At 35.5% G+C, this 16891-nt stretch overlaps 1 protein-coding gene across 2 annotated transcripts in view; it reads left to right on the top strand.

Moving 5' to 3' along the window:
• The first annotated feature begins 9107 nt into the window (after nucleotides 1-9107).
• Nucleotides 9108-16891, top strand: part of LOC143722144 (uncharacterized) — a 10017-nt gene continuing 2233 nt past the window's right edge. Inside the window, exons 1-9 of one of the 2 annotated variants that reach the window (XM_077213376.1) lie at nucleotides 9130-9264; nucleotides 9396-9513; nucleotides 12227-12353; nucleotides 12442-12602; nucleotides 12727-12872; nucleotides 12961-13117; nucleotides 13207-13300; nucleotides 13394-13460; nucleotides 13560-13639. In XM_077213376.1, coding sequence (XP_077069491.1) covers nucleotides 9426-9513; nucleotides 12227-12353; nucleotides 12442-12602; nucleotides 12727-12872; nucleotides 12961-13117; nucleotides 13207-13300; nucleotides 13394-13460; nucleotides 13560-13639 — 920 coding nt within the window. In that variant the 5' untranslated portion in view covers nucleotides 9130-9264; nucleotides 9396-9425. Of the gene's footprint in view, nucleotides 9514-12226; nucleotides 12354-12441; nucleotides 12603-12726; nucleotides 12873-12960; nucleotides 13118-13206; nucleotides 13301-13393; nucleotides 13461-13559; nucleotides 13640-16891 lie in introns of both variants that reach the window. The other variant, XM_077213374.1, reaches the window with a different exon arrangement.

Genomic DNA, 16891 nt, shown 5'->3' with positions numbered 1-16891 from the left:
TGTATGCTATATTTACCTCTTTTTTATTAAATCCAGGCAATTGGTTGATGAAACATTGATTAAAATGAAGATACAATTAGTACAAATCGAAATTCACTTTAAAGAAAGGCTTTGTGTCTTCTGTTTGAGGTCTCTGTGAAAGTTTTATAACAGTCTTTTAGTGCCGCTTCAGAGCTTCGTTCTTCCGTAACGGAGAACTGTCACGGACGTCCTTACATTGTTTTTTCCTCATAAACTTATGCGAACTCGAAAAATAAAATAAAATGAATATTTTATGTTCTGTGGAGAGCCAACCCTTCTTCATCCAGTGGGTAGTATTACTTTTGATTTGCGCAGTGCACAGAATAAAAAAAATAAATGTTGCCTCCTAAAAGTTAAAAAAAAAAATTGTCACGCTTGAATGCGTGTGTATTTCCCTCATATTAAATATAAAACGCATGTGTAGACTGATATTTTTCAAATGTCTGGACTCCTTTAAGGGGGTAGCCTATAAACAGATGTTTCCTGTTGAAAATGTGTCTTGTGGAATATTCCAAATTTTTCAGAGGTGGGGATGTGTTAGGGTAACAGGACTGAGTGAAAACCCCGGGACATGACTAAAATGTGTATTTTATCTAAAATATTAGATAAATATTTTTTTCTCATGAAAAAAAAAATTTTTACAGCATAGATTGGATATAAAGTCACACAACAATGCAAAAAAATTAAGATTTCTGAAGGATTTTAATAATCATATTTCATGGTTAAGTTTAGAGATAGAGTGGGGACATGCAGAAAATGCTATTTTTTAGTGTTCTATGTAGTTTTTATTAATGTTTTTAATTATACATTTTAAATTTGTAGTTAGCTTGATGTGCAGGACATTTTGCTTAATAATAAAATGTATTTTAGAGTTAATTTTCATGCAATTTTATACATATAATGTCCTGGGGACAGGAATTTCACCCTTTCGGTGGAATGGCGCTTCACTGCTGTCCAACTATCTAACCATTGTTTTTCTTAGTTTAGGCTAAGTTGTTAAACTCTTTGTTTGAATACATTCGCTCCTGGATCCAATTGTTTCCCGTGAGAGGTAGCCGCTTTCATTAATGTCAAGTCACCTTTACAGTGATAACAGGAAAATAATGCAACAAAGTTTGTGCTGTAGGTCTATAGTAGAGAAGAAGATTGAGCCATAGTCCAGCTTAAGTTCAGTGATGGTTCATTTTTGTTGTAAAAAATATATTAATTTAGTTAATTTATATATATATATATATATATATATATATATATATATATATATATATAAATTAACGGGAGACTTGGGATCAGCTTCATTCGTGAGAGAGAGAAAGAGAGAGAGAGAGAGAGAGAGAGAGAGAGAGAAAGAGAGTATCATGTAGCTTATCAAATAGATATCAAGTAGTTAATGTAAATTAATCTTAGTTGATATGGCTATTAGAGTTGGTTTGATTGCTGAGAGACGCCCATGCGCAATTAACGCGCTGTTTGATTTGTGATCGCGCTGTAGCCTACTTATTCCATTCATTCGTGTACAAGGCTTAAATCATTTAAATATACATACAATAATATCCACCTTATTCCAGTTTTTCATTGATTGTTTACATCTTAACGGAAGTTTACACCCATAATTCGCGCAAAGCGTCATGGGGCTAAGGAATGTGGATAATATTGTAGAACATGTGATGTATAGCCTATTTGAGTCGATATTACTCTTGTCTTGCCAAGCTCCCCAGCTAACACACGACGTCACAGTTACGTAGTTTATTCGTACTTTTTGGTAATTTCATGACTGACAAAGTCTCGACGTCGCATGTCTGTAATTTTATTACCATCAAATTACCGACTGACAACGTCGTCAGTACGGTCTCCTAAGGTTATAAAATAACCACAGTAGGTCCCAGTTACGTGACGTTTTGGTAATTTCATGACTTACCATCTGACAACGTAGTCTCAACCTCACATGTCAGTAATTTTATTACCATAAAATAACCAACTGACTACGTCGTCAGTACGGTCTCCTCCTAACAAAATAACCTTCATAGGTGTCAGTTACGTGACGTTTTGGTAATTTCATGACTTACCATCTGACAACGTAGTCTCGACGTCACAAGTCTGTAATTTTATTTCCATCAAGGTACCAACTGTAAGTCAGGTGATTTTTACCATTCAAACACATTTTTTTGTGTGTCATAGTCTTTAGGGAAAGACTAAACAAAACGACAATATACAACTACACAACAGGCTTTAAAGTATTATTAGAACTAATGGAACAACAGAACAAAGTTTTGTTACAGCATTAAAAAAAGAAATAACTGGGCAAATTAACTGATAAATTACAACTTTTACTGTACGGTGGTCTTAAGGGCTTTGTCGATCTTCTCACAGTGTTGTGTTCCATGAAACAGAGTCATACGAATTTCCATTTTGGTTGCACTATTCCAATAAACATTTTTTTGTAATAAAGAGTACATTTTATAAAGGTTTATTACATGGTTTACATATTAAACACCGTTGCCATGCAAAGCAGAGCGTTGCCATGGACACACAGGATTCTAACCGTAGAGACGAAACAGACCATTTTCTTTAGCAGAAGCTTTACAATAGTTTTTAAATCAATAAACTCCTTTTTAAATAAATATTTTGTGTCAAATTATTTATTTATTTGGTAGGTGTAGAGCGAGGCAGTTGTTATAGCGAATACAACCCCTTCAGGCTGATTCAAGACCCCTCCACTTCCTCCTGAACAGCCTGTCGGGGTTGTATTCGCTATAACAACCACCTTGCTCTACATTATCCCTTACTTATTATTTGCAGTTTCAAGAATTTATTCAGCACGTGTCCTATATAGACCTACATAGTCAAACAGGTTTAACTAGTAGCCAGTTAGTTTGGTTTTGCACTTTTCCATGGACACTCAGAAAACTTAATGTTTAACTAAACTCTGGTACTTGTGTTGTATTTCATCTGCCTCTGGTAAAGAAAATAATTATAACCCCTTCTGCTCTTCCTTGTCAGATTTCCTGTTTATCTGTTGTGTGTGTGTGTGTGTGTGTGTGTGTGTGTGTGTGTGTGTGTGTGTGTGTGTGTGTGTGTGTGTGTGTGTGTGTGTGTGTGTGTGTGTGTGTGTGTGTGTGTGTGTGTGTGTGTGTGTGTGTGTGTGTGTGTGTGTGTGTGTGTGTGTGTGTGTGTGTGTGATAATTATTATTATAATTAAAGCTGCGAGCAGCATTTAGCGGTGTTCAAGCAGTTAAGGCAGTTAAGCTCAAAAGCATCAAAAGACATTAAGTTTTATGCAGCAAGCATTTAACCACTGACATCATAGACTCACACACACATACACACATGTTGTTGTTGTTGTTTTCAATGCTATTGGGATGTGTCATCATGAAAATATACTTTAATGGTCTATAAGCATTTCACATATTTCTTTGTGAAGCAAGATGTGGACGGGACCTTTCAAACAAGCTATCCCACAATAATCTAGGTGGTCTAGGTAGGGAGTTACAGCTGTTCCAAGCCGGAGGTCTCACGGATTATATATATATATATATATATATATATATATATATATATATATATATATATATATATATATATATATATGCAATATAGTTTTGAACATATATTAATGCAAATACTTTTCTTCTTTCATATGTGCAAAAAATTGAAATGAATGAAATGATAGAACAGAGACATTCTTCAATATGCAAACGATTGAACTTGAATAAATTAATTGATTGTTAATGTTACTTATTTTCATATGCATTGTTTAAAAACAACAACATTGTATTATTCTGGCAATAAAATGCAGTTTTGTTTTCTATGACTTGGTTTGATTCCATGTATTTTTTAATGGCACGTTTTTCATATTAACTCTAATAAAAATGCTTAAACACATTTTGTTATAGCTATAGATATTTGAAATAAATGGTAGGTAAAAAAAATGCTTATTACAGATTTCCCATTTAAAACGCAATTTTTTGTTTTCATTTTAATCATATAATTTTATTGAAAAAAATGTCTCAAATTTTCATGTTTACTCAATAATGCATGCTTACAGACACACACTTTTGGGATGTTATTGTGAAAATCTAATTTAGTTTAATATAGTTGATAAAATCGAATTTAGTTGAATATTTAGGTAATATAGTTTAATAATATTAAAGTATATTACCGGTCCATCATAATAATAAAATAGCTTTAAGAAGTAAAATGGCCAGCAGAGGGCAGTAGAAGACCACTTATTGGCTCACTTTCATTTTAAACAACTTGGTTTCACTAATATCCTGCACTAAGGTAAACCAGTTTTTTCATGTTAACTCCATAATGCATGCTTACACACAACACACACACACACACGCACGCGCACACACGCACACACACACACACACACGTGGGATATGGTATTTTTGAAATCTCTTTTAATGGTCTATAAGCATTTCACATATTTCTTTGTAATGTAATAATATACAACTAATTAAAAAAAATAGCTTTAAGCATTTGTTTGTTAGCCAATGCTGAAAGCTGATAAAAAGATTAAACATGTCTAATACTGCTGCTCACTCTAGTGGACAACAGTGGTATTACAGCCTATATAGAGTTGAAATGAATGAATGGAAATTTGGTTTTTTACTTATATCTCGGGAACGAGCCCTGTTGAACGAGACCATCCCGGTGTTGGTGGCCGATCGGGGCCGGGAGTTATGCTCGTTCAAAGGTATATATTTTGGGGCTTATATCTCGGGAATGCCCTGGCCGAATCGCACCAAACTCGATCGAAGCTAGGTGAGGACGAGCCCTTTCTAACGATCTATCCCACAAAAATCTAGGTGGTCTAGGTCGGGAGTTACAGCCGTTCAAATTCGGGGGTTTCTCGAATTAGCGATCAGCGGGGGGGCGCTCCCGAGGCCCGCGACGATAGATTTCGATCAAGGCCCAATAGAGGACTTTACCATCCAAATTTGAGAGCGCACTGAGTTTCCGTTTTCGAGTTATGAGTGAATTTGTACTGGGAGGGTGTGGCCTAACGTTATACTTTCGTTTTCAGCCTGAGCCTTCCTGTGACACAATTGTGAATAATACATGAATTTTAACAAAATGTGATTGTAAATGTTAAAATAATGATTTTATAAAGTCTAAATATGAATTATATGAACAATATTAGGGAGTAGTATGATGAAATGACAGCAGGGGGCAGTAAAATACCACTTATTGGCTGTTATAGTCATCAAAGCTGTTTAATATTGTCATCAAAGCTGGTCTTACACCCTATTATAGCCATCCAAATGAAGAAGTTATACCTTTTCTGACAATTATTGATCTATTCTAGAGAGTCCAGAGAATTGTACTGCACTGGTTTTAAACAGGCAATTTACCATATGATATATATGGTTTTAAAGCTTTTTAACAGTTATAGCGCCAGCTATGGTCCGATCTCCATGAAACTGTGCGTGCTTCTTCACCATGTTATGACACATATGCTCATCAATTTTTGTGAGACCAACGGCCTAGGAGTTATGAGCAATTTAGTACTTTTGGTTGCTGTAGCGCCACCTATGGGCCAATTGGGGTCATACTCTGATAGGTTCTCCCCAAAAGTGTGTTCTACCATCTGGCCGAGTTTCAAGTCTCTAGGCCTTACGGTTTGGGCTGCACGATGCGTTTTAGGTTGTTTTTTTTTTTGTTTTTTTTAAATAGCAATTACAATAGGTTTTCAGCACTTCGTGCTTGAACACCTAATAATAATGATACCATTTGACAGTTAGAGCGCCAACTATGGTCCGATCTCTATGAAACTTTGCATGCTTCTTCACCATGTTATGACACATATGCTCATCAATTTTTGTGAAGTTCTGATTTTTTATTTATGATTTATAGGCTTTTGACTCTATTTTGCCACGCCCCTTTTCTAAATGACCCTGTTACAGCCACCCAATTGCAAAATTTCAACTTTTTTTCGATAATTATTGATCTAGAGAGTCCAGAGAATAGGCCTAGACTGGTTTGGTTCCGATCGGGCAAAAAACCAGGGACTAGTTCGCAAAAGTAGGTTTTGGACAAAATCCGACATAACTTTTTTTTGTTTAAATCGAAATCGGATATATTGTCCGGATATATTGTCCATCTTAAGCCAAGGATCACAGTGGTGTAAAAAGCGTTAGGCTAGGACCAACGGCCTAGGAGTTATGAGCAATTTAGTACTTTTGGTTGCTGTAGCGCCACCTATGGGCCAATTGGGGTCATACTCTGATATGTTCTCCCCAATAGTGTGGCCTACCATCTGGCCGAGTTTCAAGTCTCTAGGCCTTACGGTTTGGGCTGCCCGATGCGTTTTAGGGTTTTTTTTTCAAATAGCAAATACAATAGGTTTTCTTGAACACCTAATAATCATTATCATCATCATATATTATTTTTCCTAGCATTTAGCTTCTTGTTTCAGGTGAAGAGATGTGCCTTTAGCTTTGTTGTCACAGACGTCAGAATGAGGAAGTCTACACAGGACCGTGTCATGCAGAAGGATCATGGTACCCTACAGAACCAGGGAAATTAATCATTAAAAGTATAAATGTACTTGTTCTTAGTAGTCCATAATAAATAGAGCTGATTTTACTCATTGAGATATTTATTTGTGAGGGAATAATTATGTTAATTTATTCCTGGCCCTATCCTTTTTTAATTACATGATGTTATGTTGCTGTCTTGATGACAGCCAATCGTTGCATTGCTGATCATGGTATAAATTTTAGAGTGTTAATACATCAATACAAATGCACACAGAAGGGCACATGGGTTTCTGGGCGAGAAACTTATCCAGAGGTGGACAGCCTCACTGTACGCACCAATGACACATTGTGTTGAAGTGACCAGACGTCAGGAGACTGAGGACATCCAAATGTCTCCCTTCTTGAGCCTCCCCCATTGGACATGGTAGAGCAGTTTCCAAAACAAGCCTGCCTGGGTGTAGTGAAAAAACTAAATTTAGCATATGATATGTATTTTTCAGACCATTAATTAAAATTGAACAATTCATGCTTTGAATTAAACAGTATATGGCCTTCAAAATGATGATACCAAAATAAAATTTTGAGAAAGAACCAGAATTTAAAAAGGATATTAAGATGTCATTAATATTTCTTGGAATAAAATGCAACAAGAATTACGACAGTCAACAGATTTTAATAATAGATCTACAAATCTCTGTGTAAAAATAAAACTATGCTGTAACTCAAAGGTCTCAATACAGACAGGAAACAACTGAGGTGCCCTTGCTATTTAACACGATCTCTCCCCAGGCGCTGCCCACTGTCCAAGGTTTGCTGTGTGTGTTCACTACTCCTAATTTCTAAACTAACTTGGATGGGCTAAGTGCAGAGGCCAAATATTTGGCCTTCACTTTCACAAAAGTCATTTTTTGGCTTCATCTCAGATGAAAATAGTACAAGAAATTACTTGTCACAGACAAAGTTGATATTTTTATGGACGATCTTAGTTGAACACCTCCAGAGGGACAACGCAAAAAGAAACGCAATTCAGGTAAAGACTTTTACATGTTTGTATTTTTTGCCTTTAAAAATATTTAGAATAAAACAAAGACAAAAATTTCCAAAGAAAACTAAATCATGTTGTGATGATTCATAACCCTTTTTAAACAAGATTATGATATTTTTTTCTCTATTTATACTAAATTTTAGTAATAAAATAGTAATAGTAGCAAACGCCCCTAGCAACCGAACCTAGAACTGAACTGGTTAGATGCTCCGCTGATGACCCTGGATTGACGTCTTGCATTTTGAATCTAAAGGTAAGGAAAATATTTGATTACAGTGGATTATAAATGTTTTAGAAGGATTTAGGTATTACAGTGGAATAGAAATACAACACTTCCCAAAAAGACCATAAAACAATTGCTCATACAGAACGCTGCTGCCAGATTGAGGAACCAGAAAATATGAACATATCACCCCAGTCCTCAGATCTTTACACTGGCTTCCAGTTACATTTAGACCTAATTTATAGAATCAACTCACTGTCATCACTATCATCCATTGTATGCAAAACATTTCTTCTCCCTCTTCGTCTTTCTGACATTTTCTCCTCTGCTAAAAAAAACTCTTAAGCCTCTTAAAAGTCCTCGTCCTTACTCCTAACAGTTTTGACCTTAAGACCTCTTTTAAGGGTTAAGATGCTTTCTGAATTACTTTACTAGGATGTTTATTTAATTTTAAGAGTAAACAGTCAAATCCACATTTCTAAGAACTTTCTTAGGATTTTGTCACTAGGAGCTACTCTTTGCATTAATAATTTTTATGAATACGGGCCTAGATGTGCTATTACTGTTTAGCTGTGCATTTACTGAACGAGCACTGTGACATTGTCGGTAGGCTACTTTAATTATTCTTATTTCTTTTGATTATTGTTATTGTCTTCTATGTAAAGCACTTTGAATTACCATTGTGATCAGTGTGGGAAGAGTTTTACACATCAAGGAATCTTAAGGAACACATGAAAATCCACAAAGGAGAAAAACTGCTCGAATGTGATCGATGTGGCATCTGAGAGTTGCTGGCATAGACGGATTTGCATTTACACTGAACATATTTGCAACACACTTCACTCCACTCATTATTGCATAGAGATTTAAAAATGAGTAATTTGGTTTCGGGAACTACCCATTCTACGCCTAAAAATTCTGGAGGATGACCCATACATTTTTTTTTTCTTCCCACGCCCATGCCTGAGGCTATAACTGAACAAACATTGTCCTACGCCTTACACGGATGATATATAGGCTATTATAAAAATAAATGTATACTGCTTGACAAAGTGATCGCTATCAGGATGACTTTCAACCATCATAACAAAGCAAAAATCTATAGGGTATCACAACTGCACCTTTAACCATGGTAGGTCCATAAAACTGCAAAACATTAGTTTTATCAAATGGTATCAATCCGCCAATAAACAGTTACATTTCTACTATATTTAGTACACTTTTATTTGTTCACCTGCTTACTTACTAACTAACTAATGTGGATACCAGTAGCGAAATAGACCTAAACTAAAATAAACTAAATGCGGGCGGAGCCTATGCGACAGTCTTGTTCAGTGAATCACCTGAGGAAAAGCGAAAGTATTGCGTTGTTCAGTAAAGCTCTGGCCGCCATCTATAACAAATCCATGGTGCAGTTGCGATTAAGAAAGTATATTGAAGACTATCATGCGTAGTAGGCTACTACGTGTTTCTGGCAATTTGATGTGTTCGTGAGTGAAATTGTATTAGTCTATTAAGTAGTTTACTTTGCAACGGGGCAACAGACTATGAGATATATAAGGTATTAATGCGTAAGAGGTCGGTTTTTGCTATTTTTTAATTTTTTATTTTATCTCGCAAGAATGGACATGAATGAGGAGATAATGTTGTTATGAACTGGACGGACACAATGTTTACTTCAGTTCTTCTGAGTCAGATCACTCTGCTCCTCACACTGCTCTGCCAGACACTTTGTTATGGTAAGCTTTTCATTTTTGTATAGAACTAGTTTATAAAGCAGTCTAATTCTAAAACCTATGTTCTTGTACAGTTATCTTTGTGAGAACCAGTTTGAGTTTTAGACCATCCAGGTGATGACAAAGTGAGTAGTTTGTCTGACTCCTCACTTTCTGACAAGCATTTAAAGGGCTGTTTTAGGGATAAGACCTATAGGCCGCTGTCAGTATCCTAAAAGAGGCCTAGAAATAGGGTTTCTTTCCACCAAGTGGGACACTACCTACTTTTTTATATTTAACATCAGAAATATATAGATATTCCTTAGGAAAAAGTTCTCCCCACACAACCTTGCAGTTTTTGAGAAAAATGATGCTAAAGGTGCCCATTTTGAAAAAAAGGGAAAACAAAGGGAATTTTTCACTTTCAAACATGTTTATCATATAAACCCAAAAATACCGAATTACCTAATTACCAAATTATTTTTGTACTTGAAGTACAAAATAAACCAGTTTGAAATGTGTGATATACCTGAAGTAGCTATCTAGTCACAGTAAACATGATACAATTATCAAGAAAACTTCTACTGTAGCATTAACATCCCAATTACTTCTCATTATGTTGTTCCAATTCAAAGGTAATATTTGAGGTAAAATCTGAATAACAAATACAATTAAGCCAAAATATAATATATAAAAAAAAAACACTTTTCAAAATAACACATTTAATGGTGAATTGTAAATTCGCATACACAAGCAGTAACTGCACTACATGTACACTGTAAAAAATATTACATGCAGTCTACTTAAAAAAACAATATTACACGTATTATATTTGAGTAGATTTTAAGTTTTTTTTTTTTTTTTTGTGAAATGTACCCGAATAAATTAAGTCAAATTTCCTAAATTATTTAGTCTATGGCACATGATGAATTAAATATTATTAGTGGAATGTGCTTTTTTAATTCAAGTTGTCTCACAAATAAATTAAGCAGAATTTACTCATTTGTATTAATGAAATTTACTTAATTGTAACATTTACTGCCTTTTTCAGGTTAAGATAATAATGAATACATAATGCACTTTTTGTTATCAAACATGCTTTTATTCTGTATTTTTTGCACAAATAAAACAAATCTATATAAAATATAAGACAGCAGTTTTAAGATATGAAAAATAAAAGCAAAGAATGCTTACATTTTCCAAGTCATTGAGAAAGATCATATTGTTACACAAAAACATGTGCATACAAATTTCTGTTGGAAAAGTAAAATTTTTGACTAAAACTTGTGAATAACTTGTAGCAAAACATATAAAATAATTTATACTTGCTGAAAGCTTGTATGTAGAACAATATTAAACGTTCATCAATCAATACAGTTTTTTTTTTCAGCAGAACTTGGTCATAATGCATTGTCTCAATCTAAGTCATGAGTTTGTTTTTAAGTGTTAGTAATTTCGGGGAAAACATGCAAACATCCAGTTCCAAGAAGAGCTTCTGAAAGGCCTCAGAAGTGTGCCTCAATTCTTTCGGCAGTCCATAATTATAAAGTTGATTTGTGTACGGTTGTAAAAATTTCTTATAACAGCTTAAAATGCTAAGACAACTACAAGTAAAGCATTATAGTTTGTTTTCTTTGTAATCACACCACAAAGACAAAGACTTTCACAATAACATAAGTACAGTTTCACCAATGACAGAGAGTGTATTCAGGAAGAAAAAATAAAACAAATGTAAAATTACATTTGGTGTCACTATTGTGGGGGGTGATGGAATTGAATGGTCTATACTGGACCAATAAATTTCGATGGTCCACTATAGACATTCTACTAACTGTAAGTAACTACATGTCAACTAACTCAGAGTATTAGTAGACTGCTTGATTAGGGTTAATAGATTAAGTTAACATGTAGTTGCAGTTACTTATAGTCAGTAGAATGTCTAAAGTGGACCATCAAAATAAAGTGTTACCTTTTTTCATATAAGATGCGTTGCTTACATCCTCAATGTTTACATGTGCGTAGTGATATTGGCTTGATTTTGGCTCTGACCTACTTACATTCTCGATGGTGATTGGTTGAAAATCTATCTAAACAGTTTTATATGTCTCAATACGCAGTCAATATAGTGCGCCAATAAATTAACTTTTCTCATTAACTGCAGGATAATGCGTGGAGAACTTTTTGCTTGGATACCTTTTATTAACGTAGAACTTATTGAGGAAATGTAGTGACCCGTTTGTCGGAACGAAACTGAACGATACAGCTCACGTACAGCGGCCTATTGGGGCCAGTTGCATTAAGCCATTATGTTAAGACTGCACATGTCTTAAGAACTAGTTTGACAAACTAGCAGTTAGTTAAGGGTAGCCAAAACAGTTTTCTGTATCAAATTAGACTTATCTAGTTTTTTATGTAACTGGCTACAAAAAGAGAAGAAATGTGAGAAGAAATTAAAGAAAAAAATGTGATAACTAACTTGTAAGACTGCTCTTTGCGGTTTATGCAACGTACTAGGGTTAAGGTTAAAATGAGTTTAGGGTTAAGGGGCTTGGGATTGGGTTGGCCTATTTAATTGTCCTCACAAAGATAGCCATACAACGTTTGTGTTTGTTTGTCACTATGACAATTGTGTCAAATCTATAGCTAGGCCTATATAGGATACAGTGTCTTTTTCCTCTCCCTAAAAATTATTTGGCACATTAATCCTTTTTATTTTCCATCTCTAAAATTGCTGTAGAACCCACAGAGAAGGACTTGAAGTGTTTCAATGACTATGAGACAGAAATGAAGTGCAGTTTCTGGTTTGACGGCCTCATAAGTTGCTCTGGATACAAACTCAACATCACACAGACTGTAGTAGATACGTATGTATTTGCTCAATTCCTCTATACATATAAAAGTATTTACTGTTCATTTAGCAATCAACTGACAAGATTAACTCTTATTTTGCAGGTTAGAAAAGTATACGTGCATCTTTGAGAGAAGTCATCACCGTGCCAACTGTGAATGCAAAATTAAAGTCGAAGGGTTTGTTTTTAATGAGCTGTTATCTACTACACTTCTGAACAGAACAAATGTTTTATTTAGCAAAACATTCGTGACAGAGGACTCCAGTGAGTATGATTATTGTCTATGTTCTTGTCAGGCTTTTTTGAGTAGTTTTAAATATTCTGAAATAAAGGTGTTATCTGGCCTTATCTGACACATTTACAAATATGTGATTTTCATTTTCTGCAGTCAAGCCAAAAACTCCAGTCTTATCAGTGCAGAAGACTGAAAATGGAAATTTTAATGTAACTTGGGATGACAAGTATGGGTTAAGATATTTTGCAGAAAGTTTGGAAATACATCTGACCTATAGGATTGAAGGAGGAGATGAAACAGTAAGGCATATGCTATATAGATGATATGAAAATAATTCATGCATGTATCATAAAGGAATAAAATAAAACAAACACTTTGTCCATACAGATGTCCAAGAATGTGCCAAACTCCCTTGGATTCTTTGAGATTGTGGGTAGAAATCTCCAGCCAAACACCAACTACATTCTGACAGCAAGAATGAGCACAAACTATAACGAACACGAGATATTGAGTGACCAGAGCGCACCAGTTGAGTTCACCAGCTGTAAGTCAATGTGTTTTGTTCTCAGAGTTATTACTGCGTGTGTTTTAATGCTCTTTAATAATCCTGATGAATCTATATGTGCTCCACAGCCTCATCTCCGAAGGAATTACTCAGAACGATGGTTCCGCCTCTATGTGTTGTTTTAATCATCATAATTTGTAGTATCTTCATCAGTGTTCTGAGGTGAGATGTCCGTTTTGTGTCTCGCCATCATTCTACATTTTGCATTTTTGCTGTTCCTTTGTGCATCCGACACACTTTGCTTTCTCGTTACAGGATGAAGATGAATTGGTGGGACAGGATCTCCAAGCCAAAAATAGATGCCAATCTTGGAGAAGAGAAGGTTAGAGAAAGATATGCAATTTTTTTGGTTAACTATTTATTTTATTTTTAACTAGTTTTCATTTATTCATTTATTAATTTTTACATTTTTGTTCAACAGGATCATATTTTGCCTCCTTCCATGGTGGACTTTTCCTCAATCCATGTAGTGATTTCACAACTGGACTGGGAAAAGAAATTGTAAGTGTTGGGGATTGCCCCACTGAAAGCTGGTGCATTATATTATTAACCGCTGCAGAACTCTGGTCAGGGAGTCGGAGTCATCAGATAGTTTAGCCGTTTATTGCACAAGAGTGACCATATACACATCAGAGGTGGGCACAAATACATCTAAAACTATTTTGTTACAAAATACAAATACTGGCTCATAAAATGTAACAAAATAAAATACAAAATACTGATGTGAAAAATGTATTTAAATAAAATACAAGTAATTAGTATTTTGAAAAAACAAAAATACTCCCACAATAATCTTAAGTCTTTTTTTTTTAATTACTGAAAGGTCAATAACACAAATATGAGACATGTGTAAATTAAAAATGGCGAAGAAGCAAAATAAAAAAGTATGGGCATTTCACTAAACCTCTACAGGGCCTGAAATAGCTCCCTCTGACGTAAATGGCATGTATAGCTAAGTTCACATCAATGGTGTGGTAGGCTGCCCTTAATAGCCAAATGTGTTTGATGTAGGCTACGTAGCCATATTATCACCGTTACTCTACTCGTGCCTTAAAGGACAAGTTCGGAATTTTACACTTAAAGCCCTGTTTTAAGATCGTTTCTGATGAAATAGAACGGTTAAGATTGAAATTTGGATACATGCTGCTGTCCCGAGAATTTTCGGTTTTTGTGTTAGCACCCCCCCACACCTATACAATGGTTTCATAGGTGCATTGGAACAATCATTCATATAAACGCATTAAACTTTAGTTTACAAAGACGTGAAACTCACCGAGTGGTCTGGGGTGTTCACTGATATGCTCAAACAAAGATCGCTGCAAAAGATGCTTTCCAACAGGTCTTTTACCCTTCGTTGTAAAACTGTGGACCTATTTTTCCAAACGCCTCAAAACCGGACATTCTTCCGCTGAGAGCTTGAATAATAGACACTCCAGCCCAGTTGGTGGCGATAATGCACCTTTGCCAATGTTTGGATAGCGTAGCCTACTATACCGCGACTGCATAACTACAGAAATAATACATACAACCCCATTCCCGTTTCCGTCAGCGGAGTAATACCGTACCTCACAGAACATCCAATACAAGTCAATGGAGTTGGACAAAAACTATGATAAAACCTGTTGGAAAGCATTTTTTGCAGCGATTTTTGTGTAAAAATAACAGACCGAGAATTTTTGTCACAAAATCAAAATTCCATTTTAATCATAATATATATGATTAATCATATTAATCATAATATGTGTGGGTTTGTTTAACAAACGAGACTCTAACTGCCCTGACCCTGTGTGCCTTTTCCATAGTAGAATCGCGCTGCGTGCGCAATTACTGAAAAACAATAGGATTGATGATTATTTTATACAAAATCAATATAAATTTTTCTCATGTAATACGTTTAAAAACGTGTAAAAACTGCAGATGGTGAACGTTGTATTGTGAACGCTTTACTTGCTTAGCATGGAGATTTCAGTGGAGTTACGACAGACACGCTGTTTCATAATAGGTAGGGCCTATGATGTCTTTTTATGAATGACAACACAGTGCATTGGTCTCATAAGGCACAATTATTTTCTCTATAATGTCGTTCAGTGTGCAATATGTGTGTGTGTAGACTGTATATTTTTCACAAAACACTTTACCTTAAAGGGTTAGTTCACCCAAAAATGAAAATGATGTCATTAATGACTCACCCTCATGTCGTTCCAAGTCCGTAAGACCTCCGTTCATCTTCGGAACACAGTTTAAGATATTTTAGATTTAGTCCGAGAGTTTTCTGTCCCTCCATTGAAAATCTATGTATGGTATACTGTCCTTGTCCAGAAAGGCAATAAAGACATCATCAACGTAGTCCACGTGACCTCAGGGGGTTAGTTAGAATTTTTTGAAGCATCGAAAATACATTTTGTTCCAAAAATAACAAAAACGATGACTTAATTCAGCATTGTATTCTCTTCTAGTTCTGTTGTCAATCCGCGTTCACGAGGCCAGTGGCGCTGCTGACGTAAGACGAGCTGACGTGTTATCTGGTGCGTCCGTGTATTCGGGTTCAAATAAACATGTCTGGTTAAAAAAAAATGCAAGTCTTCCCCTGTGTCGAAATCCTTAGACATGTTTGCAAAGATTGTTTTGTTTACAGCGTATACAACTGTATTTGTTTACAGTCTCCCTCAGACTGTAAACGAAGCTCGGGCGCACCAGATAACACGTCAGCTCGTCTTACGTCAGCGGACTCATGAACGCGGATTGACAACAGAACCGGAAGAGAATACAATGCTGAATAAAGTCGTCGTTTTTGTTATTTTTGGAACAAAATGTATTTTTGATGCTTCAAAAAATTCTAACTAACCCCCTGAGGTCACGTGGACTACGTTGATGATGTCTTTATTGCCTTTCTGGACAAGGACAGTATACCGTACATAGATTTTCAATGGAGGGACAAAAAGTTCTCGGACTGAATCTAAAATATCTTAAACTGTGTTCCGAAGATGAACGGACGTCTTACGGGCTTGGAAGGACATGAGGGTGAGTCATTAATGACATCATTTTCATTTTTGGGTGAACTAACCCTTTAATGCCGTTTTTAAGAGTTCAAAACTCATTCACTTCTTGGAGGGAGCCCGGTCTACAGGGTGTCACGTGATTTCCGTGCATCTAACCTGGACATTGCCATTGCCAATATCAGACCGAAAATATGGCAAAATCATTTACTATACACTGATACATGAAATCTAAAGCGAGAAATATAGTAGTATGAGTCTGCAACAAACTGCATAGTGCAATGAAATTTACAAAAACACCAAAATATGGATTATAGAAATTGGACTGTCTCAACAGGCAGTAATAAATGACAACCAGTGAAGGATATTATCCCACGGAGAAATGCACTTCAAGGTAATAACTAGTAAATATGAGCCGCGGGATCAAATTATACTTAGAAAGATTGTTAAACATCAACTACATCACAAACATGGTCTAACTTAGCACAGTTGGGATACAGTGTTACAATCTGTGTTATTAATAATATGCATGGAAGGAAAACTTTGTCACAAACTTTATCTTGCACATAAACACTGCACATGAATGTGTGCAAGCGATATGATCACTCAACTGGAGTAGCTTTGTGCTGTGAACGCTGCACTACGTTATTTGCGAACAACGCAACTTAAAACGTCACACACGTAGCCAACTTAATACATAAAGGGAGAGAATTCACAACAGTAAGTTCTCACAACAGTAAGAAACATTCATTATAAT

Source organism: Siphateles boraxobius, unplaced genomic scaffold (genome assembly GCF_051911475.1).
Source record: "Siphateles boraxobius isolate OS27281-9 unplaced genomic scaffold, OSU_SipBor_1 66, whole genome shotgun sequence".
In the NCBI taxonomy this organism is placed as follows: domain Eukaryota; kingdom Metazoa; phylum Chordata; class Actinopteri; order Cypriniformes; family Leuciscidae; genus Siphateles; species Siphateles boraxobius.
The sequence above is the reverse complement of the archived record's forward strand: the minus strand, read 5'-3'. Positions and strand labels throughout refer to the sequence as shown.